General features: G+C 37.8%; 1 protein-coding gene and 1 non-coding gene across 3 annotated transcripts in view; both read right to left on the bottom strand.

Moving 5' to 3' along the window:
- The window catches only part of PAK3 (p21 (RAC1) activated kinase 3), a 276,680-nt gene that overhangs the window by 12,669 nt on the left and 236,429 nt on the right, over nucleotides 1-27,582 (bottom strand). For both annotated transcript variants that reach the window (XM_058658938.1, XM_004590198.2), the window contains 5 exons: nucleotides 18,547-18,595; nucleotides 18,112-18,224; nucleotides 15,185-15,302; nucleotides 13,680-13,779; nucleotides 13,003-13,199 (listed from right to left, as the gene is read on the bottom strand). In XM_058658938.1, coding sequence (XP_058514921.1) covers nucleotides 13,003-13,199; nucleotides 13,680-13,779; nucleotides 15,185-15,302; nucleotides 18,112-18,224; nucleotides 18,547-18,595 — 577 coding nt within the window. The remainder of the gene's footprint in view (nucleotides 1-13,002; nucleotides 13,200-13,679; nucleotides 13,780-15,184; nucleotides 15,303-18,111; nucleotides 18,225-18,546; nucleotides 18,596-27,582) is intronic.
- Nucleotides 8,207-8,313, bottom strand: LOC118760503 (U6 spliceosomal RNA). Its single transcript, XR_004996811.2, has one exon. It is a non-coding gene; the product is annotated as a U6 spliceosomal RNA (small nuclear RNA).

Here is a 27,582-nt window from a genome sequence, read left to right as displayed (position 1 = left end):
ACCTCATCGATGTTTTAATTTGGATTTCCCTTATTGCCAGGGAACTTGAGCATTTTTTCATATGTTTGTTTGCCATTTGGGTTTGTTCCTTTGTGAAATGTCTGCCCATTTCCCGTGCCCATTTCTTGAGCGGCTTGTTTGTTTTGGTATTTTGGTTGTTTTGTAGTTCTTTGTATATTCTGGAGATTAGCCCTCTATCACCTACGTAGTGCATCAAGATCTTCTCTCATTCTGTGGGTTGCTTTTTTACTTTGTGGATTGTTTCCCTTGCTGTGCAGAAGCTTCTTAGTTTGACGAGGTCCCATTTGTTTATTCTGGTCTTCATTGCTATTGCTTTTGGTGTCCTTTTTAGGAAGTCAGGACCTACCCCTAGATCTTGCAGGGTATTTCCAACATTTTCTTCCAAACGTTTGAAGGTTTCTGGATGTAGGTTTAGGTCTTTAATCCATTTAGATTTGATCTTAGTGTTTGGTGAGAGATGTGGGTCTATCTTTTTGTTCCTGCAGGCTATCAACCAGTTGTCCCAACAGCATTTATTGAAGAGACCTTCCCATTTGCCTGGATTGTCATTTGTCTTTTTGTCAAAGATTATTTGGCTGTATCTGTGTGGGTTCCCTTCTGGTGTTTCTATTCTGCTCTATTGATCTTCCTCTCTATCTTTGTGCCAGTACCACGCTGTTTTGATAACCACTGCCCTATAGTATGTCCAGAGGTCCGGGACTGTGATTCCCCCTGCTAACTTCCTGTTCTTCCGAATGGTTCTAGCTATTCGTGGTTTTTTGGAACACAATTACTTTCATTGTTTGAAAGCCCCCAAAGTATTACTAAAAAATTAAATTTAGAAATCATTGTTTCCAATTTACATAAAAATCCTCATCTATCACTGTTTGTCTTCTTAGGATTAAACCTGCTTTTCATCATCCTTTTGAGGAAAACAAAAACCATACTATTTCTTTTTCAACTATTGTTTTTGTTTCAATTGCAACAGTTTTACGCTTAACTAATTTCCATTATAAGAATCCACACTTTCAGTTATATTATGGGCCTTTGTGGACTGGCCTGGGAACCTAATCATTCTGTATAACACAGAAAATGCATTTTGAATTCTAAATAATTAACTTGAAAATGGACTTTTGGATCAAATTTTATGTGTAAGTTGGGGCCAATCTTACAAAAAAAAAAGCTATCCACTGCACTGCTAGTAAGGGACAAATACAGCTAAAACCAATACGATGAGAGAAAAAAGGTCTTAGATGAAGAGATATTCAAGGGGAGTAGGTCTAGACATGAGTGGTCACGTGTTGGTTTTATTTGAGTGAGTGAAAAGTCAAAGAAAACGAGTGGGCTATTAGAAATTAGACTACAGAAGTAGGAATTCACCATGACAGATAAGGGCTCTCTGGGATACACTGCATATCAGAATGCCTTTGAGTTCTGTCTGTACCTCACATTGATCTCATCTGCCCGCTAATGCATACCCTGGCAGGCAAATGACAAATGGCAGCAAATGACTCAAGTAGTTGGATCCCTGTTTACCCCATTGGATGCCTGGATGAATTCCTAGCCATCTGGGAAGTACATGAGTAGCTGAGAGCTTTCTCTCACCTATTTCTGATTTTTAAAATAAAAAAATCATCACACTCTATATTTCCCATCTAGATTGGTTCGTTTTTCATGTAAGTAAGAAACCAGGGAGTCATTCTTAGAGTCCTGCCCTTGCTCATCTAGCAACCTTGTCCAGCCTTTAGTACAATCACTGTACTAGGCTTTCTTAAAGATGTCTTTCATACATATCCACTCTTCTCCATCCCCGTTGTCTTGACTAGATTGGGCTTCTTGAAGTTACAATAGCCTCCTAATTGGTTTCCTTACTCAAGACTTTTTGCCATTCAATTGATACCTTTAACAATCTTAAAGATCTACTCAAATCATTCACTTCCATGCTTTATTTTGATGGTTCCTAATGGTCCATAGATGCAATTTTCAAACTGTGTTGCCCAGATCCCACTCAAGAACAATAAGAAAAAAAAGAGATAGAAGTAAAGATTCTAGGATCCTATCCCCGTACTTATTTGTTAAAGAGAAATTTTGTTTTTTCTCTATTGATTTGTGATTCCAAGGACTACATCTTAGAAAGCAGGAGATCACGATCGCTGTTTGAAAACAGAACCACAGAACACAGTACGTATTTCTCAGCATGGCATGTAAGATTCTCTGTAATATGGCCCTGCTCACCTTTCTAGCTTTCATCTATTTTCACTCTAGGGCCTTTCTGTCTCTTTTCCTACACACATACACACTGACAAAAACTCACATAATATTGATACCAATTTATTATTCCTTAAGTAGAAAAGGTTTGTTCACACCCACCTAGAATAATATGTTAACCTCCTTAAAGTACCTGATAAACTTTTCCTTGCTTTACAGGCTCAAGTCTGAGTGGCATCTCCTCTTTAAAGTCTTCAATATGTCTCCCATGTAGACATGATGAAGAGTACCCTAGTTTTGAGAGAGATTTTTCTTGGCTCCAGCACTGAAGGCCTTTGGCCCTCAACCCAAGTAAACCAAGAAAGACACCCTACAGAAAGATTCCACCATTGCCCCTTTTGAATTCACATAACACTTTCCTCCCATATCAATGTTAAAATTGTAGTATGAATACTTGTTATTTGTTCATGGGGCTGTCTTCTGTCCTAGTCTGTGATTCCTTGGAAGGTAGGGCCTGTACTGATCATCTCTAAAATTTTTTGATTATTGACTCAAAAAGATGAACTAGAGCTTGTAAAGCATGCAGAAATGTATCTCACACTTCAAGGAGATCAATGTATTAGTTCAGGCAGTTATCAATAGGCCTTTCCTATTTAAGAAATGATAAATAAATCGGCATGAATAGTATGTGAGGTTCAATAAGTGTGTGTGTGTATGTGTGTGTGCGTGTGTGTGTGTGTGTGTGTGTATGTGTGTGTGTGTGTGTGTGTGTGTGTGTGTGTGTTGAGGGGGTGGGAAACAAGAGAAGAAAGGCCCTAGAATGAGAAGAGAACAGATGACGGCTGGAAAAGTGAGCAGGGCCAAATTATGAGGAATGCCATGCTCAGAAATTTTTCCTATATTCTGTGGTCCTGTTTTCACACAGCTACAGCGACCTCTTGCTTCTAAAAAATCTTCCATGTAAGCATGAATCAAGAGACAAAAAACCAAAGTTTCTCTGACTGAATCTCAGAATAAGGGCTCAATAAATAATTTTGCTGCTGAACAAAATGGGAGCTCAAAATAAGTTTAACTGCTGTGGGAAGATAACAGACTGATAAATATGATATTAGAACCTGAACTATTACATATATAAGAAGATACACAAAGAATGTCAGAAGCACATTTTCTGAGTTGAACAGGACTTGCATGTGATAACTTTCGGTTACCCACTGCTCAATGTGGGAGAAGGAAGAGGGTTCCCTAAGCAGTGGAAAAAGACAGAGAAAATTGTAGAAAGAAGACCATGACATGACTGATGTTGCTAGCCCAGAGAGGAAGGAGGAACGTATAACCCTTAATGGAATTTGAACCAGAGTTCAGAAACTTGTCTTCTCTAGGTTGTACACAAGAGGTGCTCTTCATCCACCTTTTAGGTCATTACCAAGATCTGTTTTCTTTCTAAGGTCAAGCAATGCCATGGTACTTCAACAAGTTAATAGAAAATGCACCTAAATAACAGATTTATTTTGATGTGAAAAATTTTGAAATCCATGAAGATTCCTTTTGTAAATGAATTTCAATTTTTTTGCACCAATATAAATTTTAAATCTTGCTCCCTGTCTTTCCTCCTCTGTGTGTATCTGACTTTCCAATAAAAAATTAAATCTTATAAAAAAGATGTATAGGGCCCGGCAGTGTGGCCTAGCGGCTAAAGTCCTCACCTTGAACACCCCGGGATCCCATATGGGCGCCGGTTCTAATCCCGGCAGCTCCACTTCCCATCCAGCTCCCTGCTTGTGGCCCGGGAAAGCAGTTGAGGACGGCCCAATGCATTGGGACCCTGCACCTGTGTGGGAGATCCGGAAGAGGTTCCTGGTTCCTGGCTTCGGATCGGCGCACACCGGCCGTTGCGGCTCACTTGGGGAGTGAATCATCGGACGGAAGATCCTCCTCTCTGTCTCTCCTCCTCTCTGTATATCTGGCTTTGTAATAAAATAAATAAATCTTTAAAAAAAAGATGTATAAACTCTGGTGAAAATAAAAATGGTGGCTCTTCATTGCAGCATACAGGTTATCAAGACATTTCTTATGTTCTAGAATTCTGCATACTAATACTAAATGTCTCATCAGTAACAGAAATATCAAAGTTCTCACTAACTCTGATATACAACTGGATTTATCTAGTACAACTAAGTATAACTAACAAAAAAACTACACAGTTGAAATAATAGTTCAATTTTCCTAAGCAGTTATTGTAGAAATTACCACATTCCTCCAAAGTTCCCAAACAATCCATATGTACCAAATAAATTTTCATTAAGGCATTGTTGTAACAAGACTATTTAATTAAAAAGCTTTAGCTTATGACTTTAACTCATTATAACTGTTTATAAAGTTTAGGTTAAGACATTAGGGAACAAACCAAGGGAATCAACATGGAAATGTGCTAGCAACTATGAGAGGCCCCAGCACCAACATAAAGACTCATTTTACAAAGAGGATTCAGTATGCTGCAAAAATCTCCTTGTATGCTGAATACTTGGGATTCAAAACACATTTTCCCATGGAAATCATGGTATACACGGTGAATGGGCTCCCAGCCCAGTCCACAAAAACAATTTAACATACAATGCGTGTGAGCTATAACAGCAAGAGGGGTTTTAATATATATAAACACACACACACACATAATGTCCATGGGAAGTATTAATAGATATAATCAATTGAATGTTTACTATGAGTTTCTGTAAGACAGTCACTTAATAATTCTTTGAGGTGGACTCTATTATGATTCCCAGTTAAGTGATAAAGAAATTGAGGGTTGTGGGGTAAAGAATAATACTCATGGATGTTGTAGCCAATCAATACGATACCACTTGAGATGTTTGTGTCTGATATTTGAGTGTCTGAGTTTGAACTCCTTCTCTGCTTCTCATCCAGCCTCCTGCTAATGTGCATCCTTGGAGGCAGCAGGTGATGGCTCAAGCACTTTGGATCCTGTTATCCATACAGCAGACTCACATTCAATTTCTGGCCCCTAGCATTGGTCTCCCCTAGCTTTGGCTATTGTAAACTTCTGATGAGTGAACCATTGAGTGGGATGGTCACACTCTTTCTATGTGGCATTCTGTTTTTCAAAGAGAAGAAGTCAAACAAACAATACTGATAATAAGTTGTTCAATACTGTAAACTAATAATGAAATAATCAATACTTAATTTCAGGGACTGTGAGTCCAGAGTCCATGCTCTTGATTATGGTACAATATCATCTAGCACTTCTGTTCTTAGTCTGGGGTAGGAATTCTCCTAGCAGAGGCAGCAAGGCCTCTTCAAGCAATGAGGTGCGTAGTGTGTAACTGAATGTCTTACTTAAGCCACCTCTACTTCTGCAGAGGAAATGGATTGTCTGAAGGTCAGTCATTCTCCACTTTCCCGGGAAATGGGAACCAAAGAGCCAGTACACAGCTACCCAGCTGGAGGGGTTTCACTGTGTGTGTGTGTGTGTGTGTGTGTGTGTGTGTGTGTGTGTGTGAGAAGGCTTATGTATGGTTCGTAGCCTGATTGTTGTCTTTAACCTCTTGATATCCTGGTTTGTTTCTCAGTTCAGAAGTTTCAAATAACTTTGAATGTTTTATGAGCAAGATTTGGCAATGAGTGATTTGACACCTTATGACATAGTTTACTCATGACCTGACATTGCAGAGGTTAAAGGTCAGAGTATGTTACTGCCTCTGATATGTTCATGAAGGACCCTGACATAAGTTTTGCATTTTTTTATAAGAAGGGCATTAATAAGTCTCAATCCGTAAAAAGAAATCACTCCAGTATAATAAACATTTTATCTTGTACTTTGACTCAGCCCAATACTTTAGTGTGATAGCTGGATAAACAATGTAGCCTAATGTAGCTCTCTACTTTTCTTTCACAAAAGTTTTCATCTGTCACCAAATTATTGGAGCTTTTGCTGTTTCTTAATCTTTGAAAAGCTATTTAAAATGAACCTATCCCCTAATAGGCTAATAGTAGAAGGTAATTAGATAGTGCTGATTGATTAGGTGTTAGCCTAGCATTAAAGTGCTCTTTTTAAGCACAAAGGACTGACCAATGCATGTACTCATTCTATTGTCAGAATTAATTTTGTCAGAATTAATAGTGCTTGTTAAGAAATGTGGCCCAGGATACTTGTGCCCATGAAGTAACCCTGTACAGCCAAAGTAATCCCCAAGGTTTACGACCATAAGAGATTTGGGAGTGGGAATGGGAGTAGTAGGCATGGTTACCAGAGAGGAAGGACAGAAAAATGTTGTGGGAGGTGGAGGAGAGAAGATGTGAAAAGTACAGGAAGCAGAAAACAATAGGGCAAGAAGAGTGGCAAAAGACAGCAAGAAAGAAGTTGGCTAGGGGAAGAAAGGCACAGAAATAATGACAAAGGCTGGAGAATATGGGAAGCCAAGGATATCTGAATCTTAGCTCACATTCTCCTTATGTTGCATCTCTCTGGGCCTTTTCACACAAAATTTCTCAAAACATGATCACATTTTACATATCAACTTGCTTACTACCCATTTTCTCTTTAAGTCAAATCTAATTTCTCAGGTACCATTTCACACTACATATTTATTTGTGACTCCTTTCAAAATATTAGAGTAAGAAAGGACTAACTGCCTTATTCTTTGTGGCTTTTCCAAGTGGCTATACTAGGATCAAAACAATCTGAGATGTGATCTGTGAAATGCAAATTATTGCTCACATAAATAATTTCTACTTCAATTTCATATTCAGTTAATCGACCTTGTAAACAAGAACATGCAACATTTCCCATCACACCACAGAGTGTGGACCAAGTATTCCTGCAATAGCTTTATCACTTTGGGGCTCTTGAGTGGACTATCAGAATGAGGTTATCAAGTTTCAAGTGCAACATATCTCATAACATGAGCATGTTTTTTTTTTTTTCTTGTTAGTATAAGAAGGGTCTTTCTATTCTATAGGATGCAGTCTGGATATGATGAGAGAAACCAGCTTTGAGCTTCTTTCTGAAGACAGCTTACATTCAAACCAAGACGTTTTTTTAGAGTCAAAGTCTACCTATAGTCAAAGCAAACAAATTCAATGCAGGGAACCTAAACTCTGTGCCCTTTATTTAACCAAATCATGTGTGACTACTCAATATAGAAAGTTAATTACAGAGAAACTGTTCTGGGTGAAACAAGAAAGGAAAGGAAAAGGGGTGGGAAGAGGAGAAAGAAAGAAAAAGAGAAAATAAAGCTACAGCAAAAGCCTGGCTTGAGTCCTGGGATAATGTTAAAACTTACTTTCTCAGCTACTGAGCTAAGGCTGCCTTTAATCAATTTAACTTTTTTTCCCCTGCTGGGACACCTCAGTGCCCTCTCTCTTCAGAATGCAAAGGGTTTTCTAAAATAACATTGCAACACAGTTGGAAATGATACAGCTCAAAATGACACTGAAGTTACAAATTGCTCTTATCAAGAAAACTCTTACTTTTCTCATTTTTAAAAGCACAGATTTCAAAGGCCATATGATTTCACACATGAATGAACATTTTAGTGGACAAACGTCATTCCACCCCATGATTTGACTTTTCAGAATGAACTTTAACTCTTGTTACAGGTACAGCATCTGTGAGGACAGGATACATACACACACACACACACACACCCTTACACACAATCCTAAACCCTGTTGTAAGGACTATGAGGAATGATAACAGTAGGAAAAAGAAATATCCATCTTGGTCAACAGGAGGTTTCCAGTCACCACATTTTTAAACTTTCTTTCCTTCTTCTTTGCCTGGTCAGAGTTTCTTAGATTTAGTTTGCTGTGGAATCAATTTCTCCTTTGGCTGCCTCTTGGGTCATAACTCAAGAGTTTGAGCTGTCTGCTTCTGAATTACAATCTAAATGAGACTTACAGCTTTCTTACGGCTAAATCCCATTTTCCTATGCTGAATTCCTGACAACCAATGATTCTTTTTTTTTTATACTAGGAAATTCCAAAAAATATGGAACGCTTCACGAATTTGCGTGTCATCCTTGCACAGGGGCCATGCTAATCTTCTCTGTATCGTTCCAATTTTAGTATATGTGCTGCCGAAGCGAGCACCAACCAATGATTCTAAAGACCAGTCTATCTTTGACAAGCAAGTTTTTTTTCTAATTGAAAAAAATCTGTTACTGTTCTATGATTATTTTAGTTGTGGTTGTTCCAATTTGCCCCTGCTTGTAGGCATAGGTTTGCCCTCAAAGCAGGAGTGTCAATAAATGTTGCTGTTCCGTAATGGCTTATGGAAAAAGAAGGGAATGCTCCCAGTTCTTTCTGAAATGCATTCAAAACAATATTGACTGAGTGTGAGCAAAGTATGCTTGCTTCTCTGGCGCTCAGGAAGTTTATGTCTGACTTTAATTCCAAATGAGCACGCGCCATCAAACCCAGACATTCCAGTGCACGGCACAGGTTCCAGTGGTTGGAGGAAGATAGAAGCACTTTGGCCCTTGGTTGCTAGACCTTCTCTTATTCTGCTTAACTTCTCTTCCTAGATATACAAGCTAACTAGAATTTTCCTTTTCCTGTAATGAAAAGTAAGAATAACTAACACTGGTATGAGTAGCAAGCCTCTTGGCATAGATTACAGGTCTGAAGTTAGGTTTCTGCCACTCCCTTCTCATGGACCATACAGGTAACACATCCCTCATCACGAATGATCAGATTTGATGGCTTTAGTAGGTACTAATATATGCTAGGTACTCAGGCAGCAGCTTGTACATTTAATAAAGAGCTCCATCTTCAAGGAATATAACATTGAAAAGGAAAAATAGCATTTCATAGGGGTGTATGCTGAACTAACACCGTGTCTTTTTTGATAGCGTTTCTCTACTAGAAAATGAGAGAATAACCTCCAGTGCAGCAAGATTCCAATAAGGCTTTGACAGAGTTACTTTTAATTTTTTTTGGAAGAAATAGAGATATGTGAACAGAATGACAGAATGTTATTATTTAGTTGAACAACCTTGCTCAAAGAGGTGCTATGGAGAATTTTTTTTTTTCATTCCAAACAATGTCCTGTAAAGGGCTCACCACATAGCTTTGTATTTGGCCTAGTCCTTTAGGATGGGAACTTAATGTTTCTGGTTCTTAAAGCCCTAGAAGAGATTCTACAATATACCTGAGAGGAAAAACACAGGTGCAGAATCTGCGATTGAAATATTCTACTGCAGACCACATGCAGCACTGGTAACAGTCTCACAGTGATCACATCTTTGCTGCAGCTTCGTATATGGTTTAAACAAGGACACTTAAAGCTTGCTTTGCCTAGATCAATGTTTGGAAAATTACGGATAACAAAGGATTCCAAAAGCTCTAGTACAGACTTCAAAGTGGATGCCAATGAGATCCAGTCTAGATACCAAACTCCCATCAAAGCCTGTTGCTAAAAACTTTGTGTGAAAGACAAGCTAACAAAGAGTCAGTGCCCTGATTCTGAGAAAGAAAACAAACAAGTTTTGTTTCACAAAACTGATTGTGCCTTCTTATTTAGAAGTAGCTCATTGTAATCATAAATTTTCAAAAGCTATACCTTCGGTGATCAAAATCTGAGGAGATTAGCAGAGTACCAACACTGATATACAGATTCAAAGGGAAAGTTTGGTTTTTAACCCTAATCACTTGCGCAAATAGAAAGAATAAAGCACGTTAATAAGGGAGGCTGCACTAAAAATGTCCATGGGTCACAGAACAACACGTCCAAGGTCAATTCTATTGAGTGCAAAGACTTTAGGCAGTTGGGGATGATAAGAAGCTCGGCTCCCCTGTCTCTGGAATAGTACCAGCTTCGTAGCATCAGTGCAGTTAACAACTCCCGACCCTTAAAAAGCATTTTATGAACAAATTAGGTCAATTATTACAAAGCAATTTACATTTAGAAAATTCCCAACCACTTTGTAGCTAGGGGGACAAGCTACATAATTCTTGGCATCAACATGTTAACAGGTGATATCCATTGAATTTTTTGTTCAGTTGGAACTGACATGACAGACACAAAAAATCACAGCAAGATGCAAACTACCTTGAAATGTATAACCCAAGACATTACCTTGAACCTCTTCTGCTCGGTGTTCCCTGTCCACAGTAATTATATTGAGTTGTGCAAAACCCTTTTTAACGGGAAGAAGATGCAGCTGGTGTGGAGGAGGAATTCTTAGGGCAGTGGTGAATGCAAACTCCACTCATTGAGGAAAACTCACTTGGAGCATCCTTTCTTTTTCCTCTGACTTTTCGTTCATAATATACAAATATATACATATAAAAACTTAATGTTTTACTTTTTAAATAACATTTCACAACAATAACATTTCTTATCCTCCCTTTCTTTTCAGTCACGTACACTCAAGTATATATGAAAATTACACATAACAAAAATTTCCCAAGGATCTATATTACATATATAATAAATATTATGATATAGAAGTACATATATATATAATACTACAGTAAACTAAACATTGTGAAAGGTAATTTAAATGCATGATTATTTAGTTTCCAAGGCAATTCTGCAAGATAGAGATTAGCTCAGTTTTACAGATAGGAAACAGGTTCATAAAGGTGTTAAATAAAGCTGGGGCACACTCAGATCTGCCTGACCACGAGACTGCATTTTTTTTCACATACACATGTTACTTTCTACTACTGTCTTCCTTCCACTTTCCACTTCAAAGCCTAAAATGGTGGGCTTTGGAAGAAAGCTCCTTTCAGGCTACAATCTCCCCACGGTTTCCAAATAAGACCATATAGTCTGAGAATTTGTGTTTTCTTTAAGAGAACATGAGGGCAGTATGTTTGCAATCAGGATTACAAAAGAATTTCTGGTGCCAAAAGAAGAGGTAGGCTCCAAAGACAGCTGTCTTAATATGGGCTTGTTGATTATTGGAGGTTGCTTACACCCTGAGAGTAAGGAGCAAAGTTAGAATACATCCTTAGCAATGAAATGAAACAGGTGTGGTCCTTTTGACAGTTTTTTTTGTTCTAATCTTTAATGTTAGATTTTCTGAACCTTGTGGTTTGTAAATGTGCAAGTACTTGTTTATATATAAGGCTGTGGATTCTAAGAGACAAACTATTAATTATGAGTTCTAATCCCAGGCAACAAGATGCCTGTTAGGATTAAAACTTGTTTCATTTTTGGCAACAATTAGTAGCCTAGCTAGAGATCAGTTGTAACTGGGGAACTGAAGCAGGCAATAAATGCATTACCGAGACCTTTTGCTTTGCAGAGCTATTTATTTAATCCTTACATTTTGCAGGTTGTAAATTACTCATTAGGAGGCAGAAAGCAAAATAGCCATAATCCGTTTAGTGCCTCCAAACTCTGAAGTCTTAGAGCGCTGGGCCAAGGTGGTTAAAGAATAAGGAAAAGCTTGTGTAATTATCCTGATGCGCTGGTCCACAGGTCAGGGGTGGACTTGATTAAATGCATGGAGGACTGACCCACAAAAGGGTGGGAAAATGCCCCCTTCTTTTCCACTCAGCCCTGTAGGCAGCTAATCAGTGTGCACATCTCACTTCCAGACTGTTTCATGAGACCGGAGCAATAGCTCATGGCATTCATTAGAGCATTCACTTATATCTGCTGTTTTCTAATCAGTGTAGGGACAAGAGGCCAAGTGCCAGAGAGGAATCAGAAGAGGACCAGGATGAGGCTTTCCCTTCTCTATACATAGGGAGTGCAACTCCTAATTATAAAATGTCCAACTGCAAAACAACTAGACATTTAGTTTGTAGGTTTCTTTACACACACAGAAAGCACCATATGTTTGGCTTGAATATGGATTTTATGTGCTTAAGGGTAAAATATATTAACCATTTACTAAGGATGATGGATTTGTATATCAAAGTTAAAATTCAGCTTTAGACCTGTAGTGGTAGTGATGCAGACAATATGCAAAATGTCAGTTCAGTGCATGACTTTTGAAAGTAGAATCTGAATCTCTATTTCCTTTTCATCAACAAGATGCTCTTAATACAAACAAAGCTCATCTTCTGACTTGCTTTCATGTTACATACAACAACAAAACAGCTGCTGGCTTACATTTACACTGAGCAAGCATTTATACATTTTACCCCCACTCCTCCTCCATGCCATGACCAAAAACTCATCTCTGAATAAAGACAGTGGGGCTTGGGGATAAAATGGAGCCTCTCTCTTTGAAGCAGTAACAGGACCAGGTGAAGCGCAAACCTATGATTTTGCAGTAGCAAACTGCGTTACCCAACCCCAAGCACTTTCATTCATTTCCCACTTGACAGTCTTGCAAATAAGTTTGTGATTTCACCAGGCTGGTGATTTGTCTATCTCGGTGCTCCATTCAATACCCACCAGGCTGCTGTTGCTCAATAAATCATTGCTGATAATGAAAGAAAATCTAATTTAAGAAATTATAGCTCTTCTGGAAATGCATTTATTTACTTTGTTAAAGTAATTATAAAGCAACTGTTTCCTAGACAGATCATTTATCCATGGCATGTGATAAAGAAAACACATTTTTTTCTTCCCACATCTAGCTTGCATTACACATTAAATAATCTTAATGACCCTTGTAATTAGAAATACAGCAAAAACAGTAAGGTAACTTACTGAGACATTTTAAGAAAAATTTTAAAAGTCTCAGAGCAATTTTGAAAATTTTAACTTGGTTTGGTGTTTCTATATTTCTTATCCTAGGAAAGAAATCATTTTGGTCACTTTTTTTGTGGAAGCAAAGCAGTGGCATTTTGTCTTTCCCCTGAGTTCCCACTTACCCTGAGTGGATTTTCGTTAAGATAAGGGGGTTCACCTTCCACCATTTCAATTGCCATAATTCCCAGAGACCAGATATCAACTTTCGGACCATATGCTTTTCGAGTGACTACCTCAGGTGCCATCCAATAGGGGGTGCCCACCATAGTGCTTCGTTTACTTTGCTCAGGAGTTATTTGGGCACAGAATCCAAAGTCAGCTGCAGAGAAGAAAAATTAGTTAAAACACACCCAAATTACTTTCCTTTCATAATAGATCACTTTGAGATTTGGTCATACCTTCTTTTGTTAAGACACTAAGTTTCCACAATTGCTTGGCTCGTACTCTTCTCTTACTTGATCTCAGCTGGCTCTGATTTTAAAAGGCTCTGAACTAATATGATATCATTTTTTTACTAGACTTCCATCTAGTTCCCTCCCCACTACTGTTTCCTCAAATTTACAGAATCTTTTGATTCAATATTTGTCATTTATCTATTATATAAGTCACTGGAAATCCTGAAATATTAAATTCAAGGAATCTTGTTATAATCTATAAGGAATGCAGGTTAAACAAATTCTTCACTTCAAACTGGGCTCTAAATGTTCTCAAAATTCTCTTTCGGTAGCCACATATAGACATTAGAAAAGCAGAAAGTTTCTGATTCTCTCTAAAACATCAACTGAATCAAAATACCTACTCAGTTTAACAGAGCCATCCATCCCGAGGAGGATATTGTCACTCTTTATGTCTCTATGGATCACTTGGTTTGAGTGTAAGAAATCCAAAGCTTGGAGGCACTATTGAATCAGAAAAGAAAGTTCTAATTATATCACAAATATTTTTTCATAAAATTGCACATCTCATTACTAGATAAATTTGGGAGAAAGGTATACTTTTATGTTGTTAGATGAAGTAGACTGCTAAAAGCTGACACCAACTTTGAACCACTTTACCATTTTACACCAGTGATGCTGCTTAACAATATATCCTTGTTCATTTGATAACTGCCATGACAGACTAGGTCATGGAGAGTGATGATATGACAAATAGCACTAGCCATTCATACAGTCAAATTAACCAATTAATGGAATCAAACTTTCACCTAGTTATCTGGAAGCTATGGATTGACCTTAACCTTATATGGGAAGCTTCTGTGTACATAGTAAGATTTGATTCTGGAGTGAGACTCAGGAATCCATATTTTAAAAAGTTTCCCAAACTATTTCTGATGGACAGCCAGGTTTTAGAACTGCTTGTAGGCTATGAAGTACCTGTGGGTACTGTTTGGAAATGCTTTGATACAGTAATACTGGAAGATGGAAACCACGGGTTCAGGATAGACTATTTCCTGGAATGACTATAGGTGTACTTAACCCACAAAAAGAAAATGTGTTTTTGGTAGATATGTGTATGTGAGGAAAATAGGAATATAGATAAGAAGGGAACTTGGGAAGAAGAAATTTAATGTAAGAAAAGGAAAGGTAGGCTGGGATCACTTAGTTATATTTTATCATTGCCTTTCAAGTTTCAGAGTTTCTTCTTTCAACTACAGAAAACATCTCCAAAATATACAGAGTACTTGACAATGCCCACAATGAGACTCCAATGAAAGTGTGCATGTTTAAAATATTGAACAAAGTAAACATAATAGAATATCATTGATTTAGCTTGAGACTACAGGCATGGTAGTGTTCCTGGAAAAGTGATAGAATCGCAGGACCCTTGGAAAGCTACAGGGATATTCAGATTGTATTGTGAAAGTAGCTGCTTTCAGAGCTGAGGGAGGACCTTGTCTTCTGAAAGATGATGGGAACATAAAATGATCTATAGTTGGCATAACTCATAGGCAGAAGAAGATATGTAGTGCATAAATATATCCCAAAATCAAACAGAAGTTCCATGCCAACATCACTGTTTTTCATGTTCACTGAGACTACAACATGTGGGCTAAGGTATGGCATCTTCGACATAACATGATGAAACATGATAGAGCCATAGAAAAGCAACTAAAATAAACCAGGAGCTGGCAAGGGTGGTGCAGGAACCTGTGAATGGATTAGTATTTGAGCTGGAGTTAGACTTTCTCAGTGTTCTACCAGTAGAAAAGCTGTGCTATTGTAATTTTGCTGTTATATCCATTCTGAACATAAGAACTTCCAATTACAGTGTTCTTGTAAACTAGAAAATGCTCTGTTTTCTTACCTCTCTGCAGACAGCTGCTATCTGACCTTCATCCATACAGGTCTCTGTGACCACATCAGTCAAAGAACCACCAGCCAAGTACTCCATCACTACCCATAGTTCATCACCTACTAAGTAGCTATAAGAGGAAAAGAAACAGACTTTGACTTGGAATTAAGGAGAAGATCAATTGTAAATTATGCCATGCTAATTGTCTTTCAGTAGTTATTCATGACATACCCTTAAGTGATCAAATATAAGGCCGAAGGTCAACAGAGTCTTCTAAATTGGCTAAGGTGAATGTTAGGTTATTCAATTCACCTAAGACTATCTGAAGCTATTTTAGAAGTATAATAGTATTATTATTTGTGTATTTTAATTTAGAAGTTCTGTTTAACCTCCTACTCAGCAAGAAACAAGAATAAGAGAATCAAATCATCCCAATGTCCCCATCCTACACTAAGGCTCACATTAACACAATGAAGACTGTATGTATACTGAGTTGTTCACATTGTAGTGCTCATAACATTCACCTGAGATCTTTGCTAAAAATGAAGAATTACCTAGGCTGACACCATATATGGATATTGTGCACAGTGCTATAATGAACACTGGAATACAGGTATTTCTGTCTTATGCTTTTTAAAAAATTTGAAATGGAAGATGTGGAAGATCTATTTTCAGTTGTTATGAGGAACCTCCATAATCGTTGCACTAATTTGAACTCTCGCTACATGTGATTAGTTTTTACATTATTTGTATTTCAGTGGCAGAGAGGAAGGAGAGAGAAAGATGAGGAAAAAAAGAGAGAGAGAGAGAGAGAGAGAGAGAGAGAGAGAGAGAGAGAGAGAGAATACTCCTATTTGGTAGTTCACTCCCCCATATGCTCCCAATGATTTGGGCACTGAAGCTGGTAAATGGAAACACAATCCAGGTCTCCCCTGAGAGTGGCATCAATCCAATTACCCAACTCATTACTGCTGCCACCCAGAGTCTACATTAGTGAAGACTGAATGAGGAGCAAGAGCCAGGAGCCAAATTCATGCACTCCTTTATACGGTGTGGGACTCTTAACTGCCCTCCTAGCTGCTGGGTCAAAAGCCTGCCAGTCATTCTGATAGTAGCCACTCATTCTGGTTTTGATCTGTATCTCCCTGATGACTAGTGATATTGTGCTTTTTTTAATATGATTTTTTCCCATTCCCATTCCTTTTAAGAAATGTCCATTCGGCAATAAGATGCTGGACTCTATGTTTGGTATATGCTTGCAATAAGGGAATCTCAACTGAACTTGAACTGTGGTTATGCAACAAGGTGGAGGAATCCACCATGGTGGGAGGGTTTGGGGAGGGGTAGGGAGAATCCCAGTACCTATGAAACTGTGTCACATAATACAATGTAATTAATGAATAAAAAAAAAAAAGAAATGTCCATTCGGAACCTTTATCCATTTCTTAAATAGATGGGGGTGTTTCTTGGTTGTTATTGTTATCCACCAACAAATTAATGTGGGAAGGCAATGTGGGGTGTAAGTACAATGGAATATTACTGACCTATGGAAAAAAGAATGAAGTCATGATACTTGCAGTAAAATGGGAAGAAACAGAAGGCATTATGTTAAGTGAAATGAGCCAAATGAAAGTATTACATATTCATTCTTGTGTGGGTTTTTTTTAAAAAAGAGTTGATGTAAACTTGAATTACTGATAACTAGATGCTTGGGAGAGTAGGGAGTGAAGAGAAGGTGGTTGGATATGATATGGTTGGATATGATTAGAAGTAACAGTTCTTAGTGTCATGCAGCAGTGAAGAAACCATAGCTCACAGTGGATCATTATGCACTATATAAAGGAATGAAGGAAAAGAGCTGATAGGCTCCAAATATGGAGGGAGGGTGGCAGGTAGGAATGATGTTTGCCTGATATGATTGGTTTGCACTCTACGCACGTGCCGAAATATCACAGTATTCCTTAAAATGGTATAAGTATCAAATGTTAATCAAAAGTTTTAAATGAAACAAGGAGACTCAAACACTCATTAAAATAAAAATTCACAAGCCTCATTTAATCAATCATGGAGAGCAACTTAGAAAGCTGCATTTTTCCAAATACAAATGAAACTTTTACCAAATTTCTCCAAGTCCCTCTGCTGCAGAGGGTCCTTTAAGGACACTTGATGAAACACTAAGATGAAAATCCAACACTTCTTTTTCCCTACCACGTTTTCCTCTTTCTTTATCACTGGTCTACCTGGCCCAAAACACCGAAAACAAGATCTTAAGTTTGTGGCCATTGAAGACCTAGCTTTTATTTACCTTATATCCCCACAGAGAACACCACATGTTGGTGCTAAACAAACATTTATTGAAACTGGGTGAGACAGATGTTAAACACAAATGAAGAGCTAGTACTGTCTTTAAATGCCTATTTATAACACACTATTAATACCATTGGTGAAAAAAAACATTAATTACCAAGTTTAGGAAAAGGGTTTGCAATTTAAGTCCGAATTCCCTGGAGCTCACTGTCCACTAATCACAAGCACCCATTAAAGCAGAACCATCATAGTAAACCTTTTCCCCAAAATGCTCCAACACTGTACTGGCTGCAAGCAAGCATTTGAAATGTTATTTTAAAACCCTGGTTTTTTTTTTTTGTCACTTGCCATAGTCTATTTCCTGGCAACCTGGAACACTGATCCTCACAAGGAAATTATGCAAATTATTCATGGTTAGAACAAAATCTATAAAATGTTTCTTCACGTGTCTGAAGGATGGACAAAGACAAATATGTGCAAGATTGGTGCTGGATTTAATTGTCTACCACTTTGTACCATTTGAGAAATTCTTGTAGCATGACTGCTAAAAGTGTAAACCCCAAATTGAATAATTTACCAAGAAAAGGACATCCCATAAAAGAAACAGGTACCCAATAAAAGAGAGCACTTACCTATCTAAATAATTAACAATATTGGGGTTTTTATTTTCCCTCATGACCAGAATTTCATTAATAATTAATTCTTTTTTGGGTTGCTGTTGGAGGTTCATCTGCTTTATGGCCACCTGAATGATGATTAAAATATAAGAATCAATGACATACCTAATCATCAATGCCAACATTCATATTTCAGACAACACGGAGTGAGGTACACAATTTCATTATCTACCAAGCTGTCTCTCTGTGCCACAAGCCTATGCTTTTTTCTTCTGTGCTCACACATAAGTAAACCATCCACCTCAGATGCTGTGGATACTAATAAACTCCCATCTGTACTCAGGGCCACATACTTTTTTTTTTTTCTTGAGCAGCGATGTCATCAGAGAGGAAATCTGAGAATAAATGCATAAATGAAAATACAAATCAGGATTGAATGCTGTCACTTACCTCTTGACCTGTTGCAATGTCCAGCGCTGTGTAAACAGTCCCTGATGCCCTGTGAAGGTGAAAATTACAAGTGAATAAACAATTACTATGTGCTGACCAACAAATATCACATGAAAGAAAACATAATTATCTTCAGGAAAAGATCGATGAAGTCGAGATGAAAAATGAAGTAAAACAAGAACAAACTTTTAAACAAATTACCATAGTGGAAATAACACTTAGTATGAGAGATTTACCCTTTAACAGATTTTTAAGTGCACAATTTTGAAACAATGATTTTATACAGTAACTGTTCCTGAAGCAATCAGAGCATAGCCCCTGAGGTGGCTTAGGAATGCAGACTTTCTGCCACCAAGTCATGAGCCATACACTTTGTGGTGGTGAATGGAGCAAAAGGGACTTATTGAGAATTCCTTGATATTCTACCAGTATTACAGAACTCTGCTGTAATGAAAGGTTAGTTTCTGTGAGAATGTATCATCTTTTGCTTATACAGCATTAAAATATACTTCATTTAGCAGAGGGCCAAAATGACTCTTTTAAAAGATTTCTAATTCTTAAGAATATTCCAGTTAACTAACAAATGAGTGACCCTCAACGCTGTACCTGTATGAGAACTACACAAAGCAATAACACAGCAGCTTTACTATTAAGTCACTGCTTTTCCTTTTTGTTAAAGTTTTCAATGGCTTCTATTACGTTCCATTCTATTTTTTTAAGAAAAAAAATTATTGGAAAGGCAGAATTACAGAGAGAAGGAGAGTACAGAGATAAAGATCTTCCATCCACTGGTTCACCACCCAAATGACTGTAAAGGCCAGAACTGAGTCAATCCAAAGCCAAAAGCCAGGTGCTTCCTTGGTATCTCCCACATAGGTGCAGGGTCCCAAGGCTTTGGGCCATCCTCTATTGCCTTCCCAGGTCACAAGAAGGGAGCTGGATGGGAAGTAGAACAGCCGGGACACAAACTGGCACCCATATGGGATGCCCTCACTTGCAAAGTAAGGATTTAACCATTGAGACATTTCATTGGGCCCACAGTATTTCACTCTACACCAGTAACATCTTTAAAAATCTATAATTTCTTAGTAGTACTCATGCTTCTATTTTCACTTCAACTATGGGGTTCTCTTGCTTTGCAAACAAGCTGTATAGTAAAGCTGAATTCATAGCAATTTTCTGTGAACCATAGGTGCATTCTCTAATCCTCTTTTTCCACTCACCCACAATGTGAGAAAAGTTAATTTTGTTTCTGGCAATTCACAGGAATGGAACAGAAATTCATCCTATATTCATCAGGCATTGTGATACTCACATATCACTATCAAAAGTTCCTAGTGATCTCTCTCCCTTGTTGTTTTGTTTCCTCAGTCCAAGAATTCTTTTTAAGTTGTGTATTTCCTTGTTGTTCTTTCTTCTTATCACTAACATTTCTCATAACCTAGGAATTTCATATATGATCTGCTCCCAGGAAACAGAAAGTGCAGTATAGTATAAGAAATCTTGAATTTTGGGCCTATGCAGTGGCTCAACTGGCTAATCCCCCAACTTTCAGTGCCAGCATTCCATATGGGTGCCAATTCATGTCTCCGCTTCTCCACTTCCCATCCAGCTCCCTACTTATGACCTGGGAAAGCAGTATGGGATGCCCCCAAAGCCTTGGTATCTTGTACCTGCATGAAAGAAGCTCCTGGGTCCTGGCTTCAGATCAGCTCAGTTCTGGCCATTGCAGCCATTTGGGGAGTGAACCAGTGAATAGAAATCCTTCTCTCTGTCTCTCCTTCTCTCTGTAAATCTGCCTTTACAATAAAACTAATTTTTTTAAAATGAAAGAAATCTAGGATTCTTAGTAGAGGACTGAATATTTGTCCTAACATTAACAAGCTGTGTGAACTCAGGCTAGTCATTTTCCTTCACTAAGTTTCAGTTCCCTCACATGAAAAATAGTATTCATAGGAGAATTTGGTACAGGAGTTAAGACAATGTTTGGTACACCTGCTTCTCATATTAGGGCGCTTAGTAATGTTTCCCATTCAGCTTCCTAGTAATATGGACCCTGCAAGGCAGCAGGTGACACTCCAAAGACCTGGGTCCCTGTCATCCATTTGGGAAATCTGGATGAGTTCAAGACTCCCAGCTTTGGCTTAGCCCAGAACCAGCTGTATGGACATCTGGGAAGCGAATCGGTGAATGGAATCTCTTTCTGCCTTTGCTTCTGTTTCTTCATTTTTGAAATAAAATGAGAATTTAAAGTACTTTTAAAACAATAAATTAGTAACCACAATAACATAAACATATATTGAACATGTTGTAGGTGTCAGACACTATACTAGGAACTGTATATAATCTATTTTATACAATCTTTACCATATTTCTCTAAAGGGAGGTGCTATTACTCTCATGTTAGAGATGAGGATATCGTGCCCCTGAAAGATTAAGTAACCTTTGCATAGTTAAAATATTTACAACCCAAATATGTCTCAGGTACAAAGTACAGGAAATGGGCTGCTTGATTTCTAATATTCTTTTTTTTCTTTTTTTTATTATTTATTTATTTTTATTGTTACATTTTTTATTATTATTTTTAATTCATTAATTACATTGTATTATGTTACACAGTTTCATAGGTACTGGGGTTCTCCCCACCCCTCCCCAAACCCTCCCCCCATGGTGGATTCCTCCACCCTGTTGCACAACCACAGCTCAAGTTCAGTTGAGATTCCCCCATTGCAAGCATATACCTGTTCCATGACATATAATCAAAACTCTATTCCACATTTTGTTTGGGCTTTGAAAATCAACCAGTAGTAAACTGAAAAGTAAGAATCAATATGTGCCAACTAAAGCAACATTTGGTCATTCTAGAAATTTCTCATCCTTGAGGTGTATGTAAAAAAAATCTTATTTTTTTCAGTTATGTTTGTCTTAGATTCTGGGTTCATAGCATGTATTTGTCACTGGTACCAATGAATATTTGTTGAACAAATTGATAAAAATCTTTCAAACTAGCAAACATGAAATTACAAAAAATGGCTTTTCTTTTGTGAAGAAAATATTTCATCTTCTCAAATCTGCATAACACACTTCTTTTTTGAAGTAGGCTATCATAAGCTCTGAGAAACTATTTAATCCAATTGCAGCATGTGCTTTTAAGGGATCTTTATCTGCTTTATTCCTATATATTTAGGATATGTACAGGACTCCTAGCTCATTAGAGTATAAAGAACCAAATGGCGTAATCTATTCAAGCAAAATTTAGCTCAGATCACAGTTGATTTTTAATATGGTAACTACTATTGTTATCATTTGTTGTTCCTCTTGTCGTTACTGGTTTCAGAGGAGGAGGGGTTATTTTACTGCACTATTGGTTGGCCCAATCCAATGTTAAAGCCAGAGCATCCTTGTTAGCACTTGTTCCTATTTTCAGAAGGAATGAGGCTAAGAATGATCCTATTAAAATACTTTTTAGAGGATTCACATCATCTTTTACCTTAAGGAAATGTTATTTTTTTCTTCTAAGCTTGGAACACCTTAATCAAATGAAGCTGTATGTAGAAAGCCACCATATATTTAAAAAAGTTGCGCATTTTATTTGAAAGGCAGATGGGCACAGAGAAAGGGAGAGTGGGCTTTCATTTGTTGGCTCACTCCAAAAATGTCTGCAGTGGCCAGGAGCCTGAACCTCAAACCAAGTCTCCCACATGGGTGACAGGGACAGGATGATAGCTCAAGTTCTATCATCTCGTGCCTCCTAGGGTGCACATTAGCAGGAAAGCAGATAGCAAGCAGAGGGAACACTTGAATTCAGACACTCCAACCTTAGATACAAGCTTTCCAAGCAGCATCTTAATTATTGCCTCAAACACTTGCCCCTAAAACAAATGAAACAGGAGTTACTCCTGCTAAAGCTAAGGAGAAAAGCCCAAAATGCTTGCCCAGGTTACCTTCTCCATATTTACCCCATCCACCTCCACCACAGTTCACAAAACCATTCGGCACCCAAGGACAATTATGGTTGAGATAATTGGAGTTTACATTTTAAATCCTTGAGTTGGTTTGTCCCCTCGCCTCACCTTTCAGCATTTTATTGTCTTAAAATTGTGCGAGTCTTAGTATCCTGGGCAGTATGGCATTCAGTATTACAAAATTGCCACAAATTTCCAAATACACAGAAGTTTAAAGATATTGAAATTTTGTAGCCATTATTAACTGAAAATGAACTTTTCTGTCATAGCTCCTTCTCTTGTCTTCTTGCATATATATGATTGTCAAATGGGAGCCATTTTCCCTCCTTCCTATCCTTGCTTCCTGTTTTAAAATGGTGGTATTCTTCCCTATCCCATTTAACACCCCTGGCCAAACTAAATATGTTGTTAGACAGTTGGCATTCATTGCTGTGACCAAGAAGGCATCGGTATACTCAAATTCCAGCTATTATTGAACCCATAACTCAAGTGCACAAACTTAGGTATTCACAGAGTAAAACCCACCAACTTTTGCACAGCTCCATCATAACGTCTCTAGTAGTTCGTCTCTCCCCAGTTCTGCTGTCTTTCCATATTCAACAATCTAAGATTCAACTTGTATTAAAGTGAATCTGTCCCCCTTCTGTGTCCCAGTCTCCCAGATTCACCTGTGAAAACGCTCTCATTAGCCCACTGCTGGGGTGAAAACCACAGTCGTCGCCTACATTCACACAAAACTCTATCTGCTTAAAATACTACCATGGGCAACTTTAGTGATCCTGGGTTATTAATTTAACCTCCCTGTGGCTCAAGAATACCGGAAGATTTTATATATATATCTTACATTATGTATATATATGGTGCTTATATTATGCACATTCATATCTGGCATATCATAATTGCTCAATAAATATTATCTATGATGATGATTACTATTACTTGATTGGTTCTTAATGTAGTCATTAAATTACCAAATTAGAGCCTGTGAATCACTGGGAAGTTCCTTAAATATCCGGGAGTTTTCAAGCAATTTAATGTTTTGAAATAACAGAGACTGAAATAACAGAGACCCTAAGATAAAGCTAATTTAAATGTCACAGCTATTTCTTTTTAGCTAGAATTGTATTAACTTGTGATGATGGATATTGCACGCTAGTTAAGGGCTTTCCATAGAAGTTATATTTATTTTTGGTTAGTAAAGTAAAATAAATGAAGTATCATCTAACATAGTTTAAGAGTAAAACTTGCTTATGACTTGGCATTTGCAAAGCCAAATAATTGAAGTGGTTCTTGGACAAAAGGGTGGAAAGTTCTCTCCTTGTAATCATTAAAGAACAGTAGTGTATACATACTCTCAAAGAAAAAAATCTGATCATGTGTCAAATTGACTCTCAATAGATAGCTTTGCAACAGGCTGGAGTATGCCAAAGAATCTCAATGTATATATTTACAAGCTACAACTTCAATTCTCTCTTAATAAAACATGAGTATCATACAACATTTTAGGAGAAAAGGATTTCAGAAAGCAAACTAACAAAGATGGGAGTTACAACTCCTAATGCTCTCTTGGACCCAGCACAGTGGCTACAGTTCTGGTCTTGCATGTGCTGGGCATTGGTTTGTATCCCTGCTTGTGGCCTGGGAAAGCAGCAGAACATGGCCCATGGCCTTGGAACCCTGCACATGCATGGGAGATCAGGAAGAAGCTCCTGGTTCCTGGTTTCAGACTGACTCAGCCCCAGCCGTTGAGGTCACCTGGGGAGTGAACCAGCACATAGATCTTCCTTTCTGTCTCTCCTTCTCTCTGTAAATCTGACTGTCCAATAAAAAATATATAAATAAATCTTACAAAAAAACCTCCTCTTTGCCATAATGAAGTTAGTGTATGAAAATCTTCAACACTGTCAATTTGATTTTTATGCTAAGTAAATATTGAGGATACCTATTATTCCTCCATCCCAGTGATAACGCAATACAGATTGTCAGAGTGGTGACATATGCCTCTAATGAAGATTTTGTATAATCCAAATCTCAGTCTTTTGGATCGTATAAAATGTTGTGCATTAATGGAACTGAAAGGAAACTAGAGATCACTCAGTTCAACCTCCTCATGACAGAAGACTAAGCTAGCGTTCCTGGAGTGAGATGGGTATGGGTAATATGAACCAGCTAGTAAGGAACAAAGGTCCCCTACCTCTGAGGTAGATCATTCATTTAACCTGTATTGTGATTAAAGACTGAACAGACTGTTCAAGCATTAGGCCTCATCACCAATTACAGTGTGATGAGTCCTTCTGGCTTCTTGGCATCACATTAAATGTCTTATTAACAGTCTCTCCCAGACAGGGCCAGACATTTAATATTCAAATAAAACATTGGCTTTCAGCCCAAAGGTTCTAAGAAGAAACCAACAATTCATGATTTCTTCATTTGCTGTACAAGACAAGTCAGTTTATCAGCAGTATTTATCACATTTTGATGCTTTCTACTAAAAGCCAAAGTCAAGTTGTCATCATGAGTAGTTACCAAAGAAGGAAAATGGTAGGACTAATAATTTAGATGGATTACTCTCATTCCGGCATGGAAATGGGACAAGGCAAGAAAAGAAGGCAAGGAATTGAAGACAGGAAGAGGCCCTTAGGGAGAAAAACAGAAGGGTACTAGTGGGTTTGATGAGGTCCATCTTGAACGTAGAAGGAATGTATGAGGAAGCTAGGATAGGTAATTTTCCCATTTAGGGTTTTATAAGCACAAACACGAGGTTGATGAAGTCACAGTTAAGAATTTAATCCCTATTTAGCATGTCAATTTTTGCAGCTATTTCTAGTTCTACGGCTCTTGCTGCTTGGAGAGGCTCATTTATTGAAACACTATAAGAGCAAATCCCCTAATGCTTGCCCTGTACAAGAATTATATGAAGTACATGGTATTATTGTCAGTTTGTAAATGTGGAAATTGAAACTTGAAAATGAAAAGTAGCTTGCACAAGGTTACACAGCAACTAAGCCTTAAAACATGTTAGTTTGATTTCACTCCATGCTCTTAACCACCATCTTCTGTTGTTAAATGAGTTTTTTTTTTTTTTTCCCAACGATGCTAAGTTCCACTTTGGTGCCTCTTTAAGCTCACACTTGTATCCATTATGTTAAGATACCTCCCCGAAATATTATCTGGTATCTTTTTCTTTCGCTTAAATCAGATTCTTTTTGAGACATTTAGTTTGTCCCAAGGCATACATATATTTGATTCCATTGTGATAACCATATAAAAGATGGCTCTGTCTTTGGATTCAGTTAGAATTAGTCATGCGGCTAATAGTGGACTGAGAATAGAGTTAGTTTTTAAGATGGACTTAATCATCTTCTGGTTGCTATGTAAAGTTTCTGCTTATAGTCCTTTACCTAAAAAATTGTCTCAACATATTAATGCACCTGACATTAAATATGAGGGCATTTACAAAGTTTGTGAAAAATGGAATTAAAGAGCAATATTTGGAAACCCCAATATGCACAGCACAAATTTTTTCAAGAAAATAAAGTTTTCTTCCAATTCCGTTTTCCAAAAACTTTGTAGAAGTTTTTTTTTTTTTAATTTGGAAGCATGAATACATGTGTACACACATAGATACCGTCTAGCTGCTGGCTTGCTTGCCAAATGTCTGCAACATTTAGGGCTGGGTCTGAAGCCAGAATTCAGGAACTCAAGCCACATCTTTCACAGAGCTATTAGGGACCCAAGTACTTGAGCTACCCCTGTTGCCTCCTAGGGTGTACATCAGCAAAAACTTGAATGAGAAACAAACCCCAAACCTGAACTCACACAATCTTAAATGGGATGTGGGCATCCCAAGCAGTGACTGACTTACTGCTCTCAACACCAACTGACCATATACCCACCACTCACTGAACTGTTGAAGTACCTGTGTATATAGATATGTGTATTGATATTATTCTACATTTCCTTGTTCTGTTGAAAATAAGTCTTTCAGAGGGTTCAGGAGTGCTGAGGAATAGTATTACCACATGCAATAAGATAGCACTTTTCCAAATTGAGAGTTTCAAAGTATTTTCCATTGTGTTATTTATTTCTCAAAAAATGCATTCCTAAGTTTTAAGACATATGTAAAGCAGTCTTATCTTATTATCTGTCTAAGTGCTCAGAATCCAGCTGGAGTCAGGTGGTACAAACTTTCACTGCTGGGATTATGAAGTGGAACAAGGAATATGCTATTCTTTAGCTAGGGTATGACTTTTCTCAGAATATTCATGGCCATCTAATTTTAAATAGAGTTGTAATACATCTTGGGTGTAGGGCCAAGGATCTCAGTGGGTTATAGTTCAGTGATAATGAGGCCACAGTTACAAGGATTAATCCCTCAAAAGGCCAGAAAACTCTTGGCTACTCAGTCCAACACATTCATTCTAAGCAGCTGCTTCACAGTGTGTGCCATTGGTTTTAAGAGAGCCTGGACAGAAAAGGGGGCCAGGTGGCTTAATACAAGCTTATTACTATGCCCAGAAAAAACAACTATGCACACATTCTAATGGTGATTGATCGAGTGGCATCATTCTTTACAAGAGACAGCACACAACACAGTGAGTTTCAGAGCATCAAGTAGAACAAAAAGCATCTTCCATCGCCTCATAAACATTGTTCTTTACAAATGCTAATATATTTTCAAAATCCTTTATCACAAAGCCTATTATAGAGCTCAAACTACTTCTATTTAGTGCTCAATAGTGGTGTTCTACTTTGTGTGACCCGAAATATTTCCAAGAAGAAGCAAATACTTTTAAGTGGGTGGTCCTACCCAAAGGATTATTTCTTCAAGCACACTAGACACCACTTATGCTCTTGCTCATAGCTGTCCTAAACAAACAAACAAAAAGTAACCCAGCAGTTTTAGGCCCAGCATTTATTCATTAGTTCTGTGATCTACAATGCTTTGTTAGGGTCTCCAAATCAAGCTGTTATTCATCAGATCCTTGAAGAAATACACTTCAAAACTATTCATTTACAACATGGGAACTTCATGCTAAAAGTAAGAAGGGAGATCCTCATTAAGTAGCAT

Source organism: Ochotona princeps, chromosome X (assembly GCF_030435755.1).
Source record: "Ochotona princeps isolate mOchPri1 chromosome X, mOchPri1.hap1, whole genome shotgun sequence".
Taxonomy (NCBI): Eukaryota; Metazoa; Chordata; class Mammalia; order Lagomorpha; family Ochotonidae; genus Ochotona; species Ochotona princeps.
The sequence above is the reverse complement of the archived record's forward strand: the minus strand, read 5'-3'. Positions and strand labels throughout refer to the sequence as shown.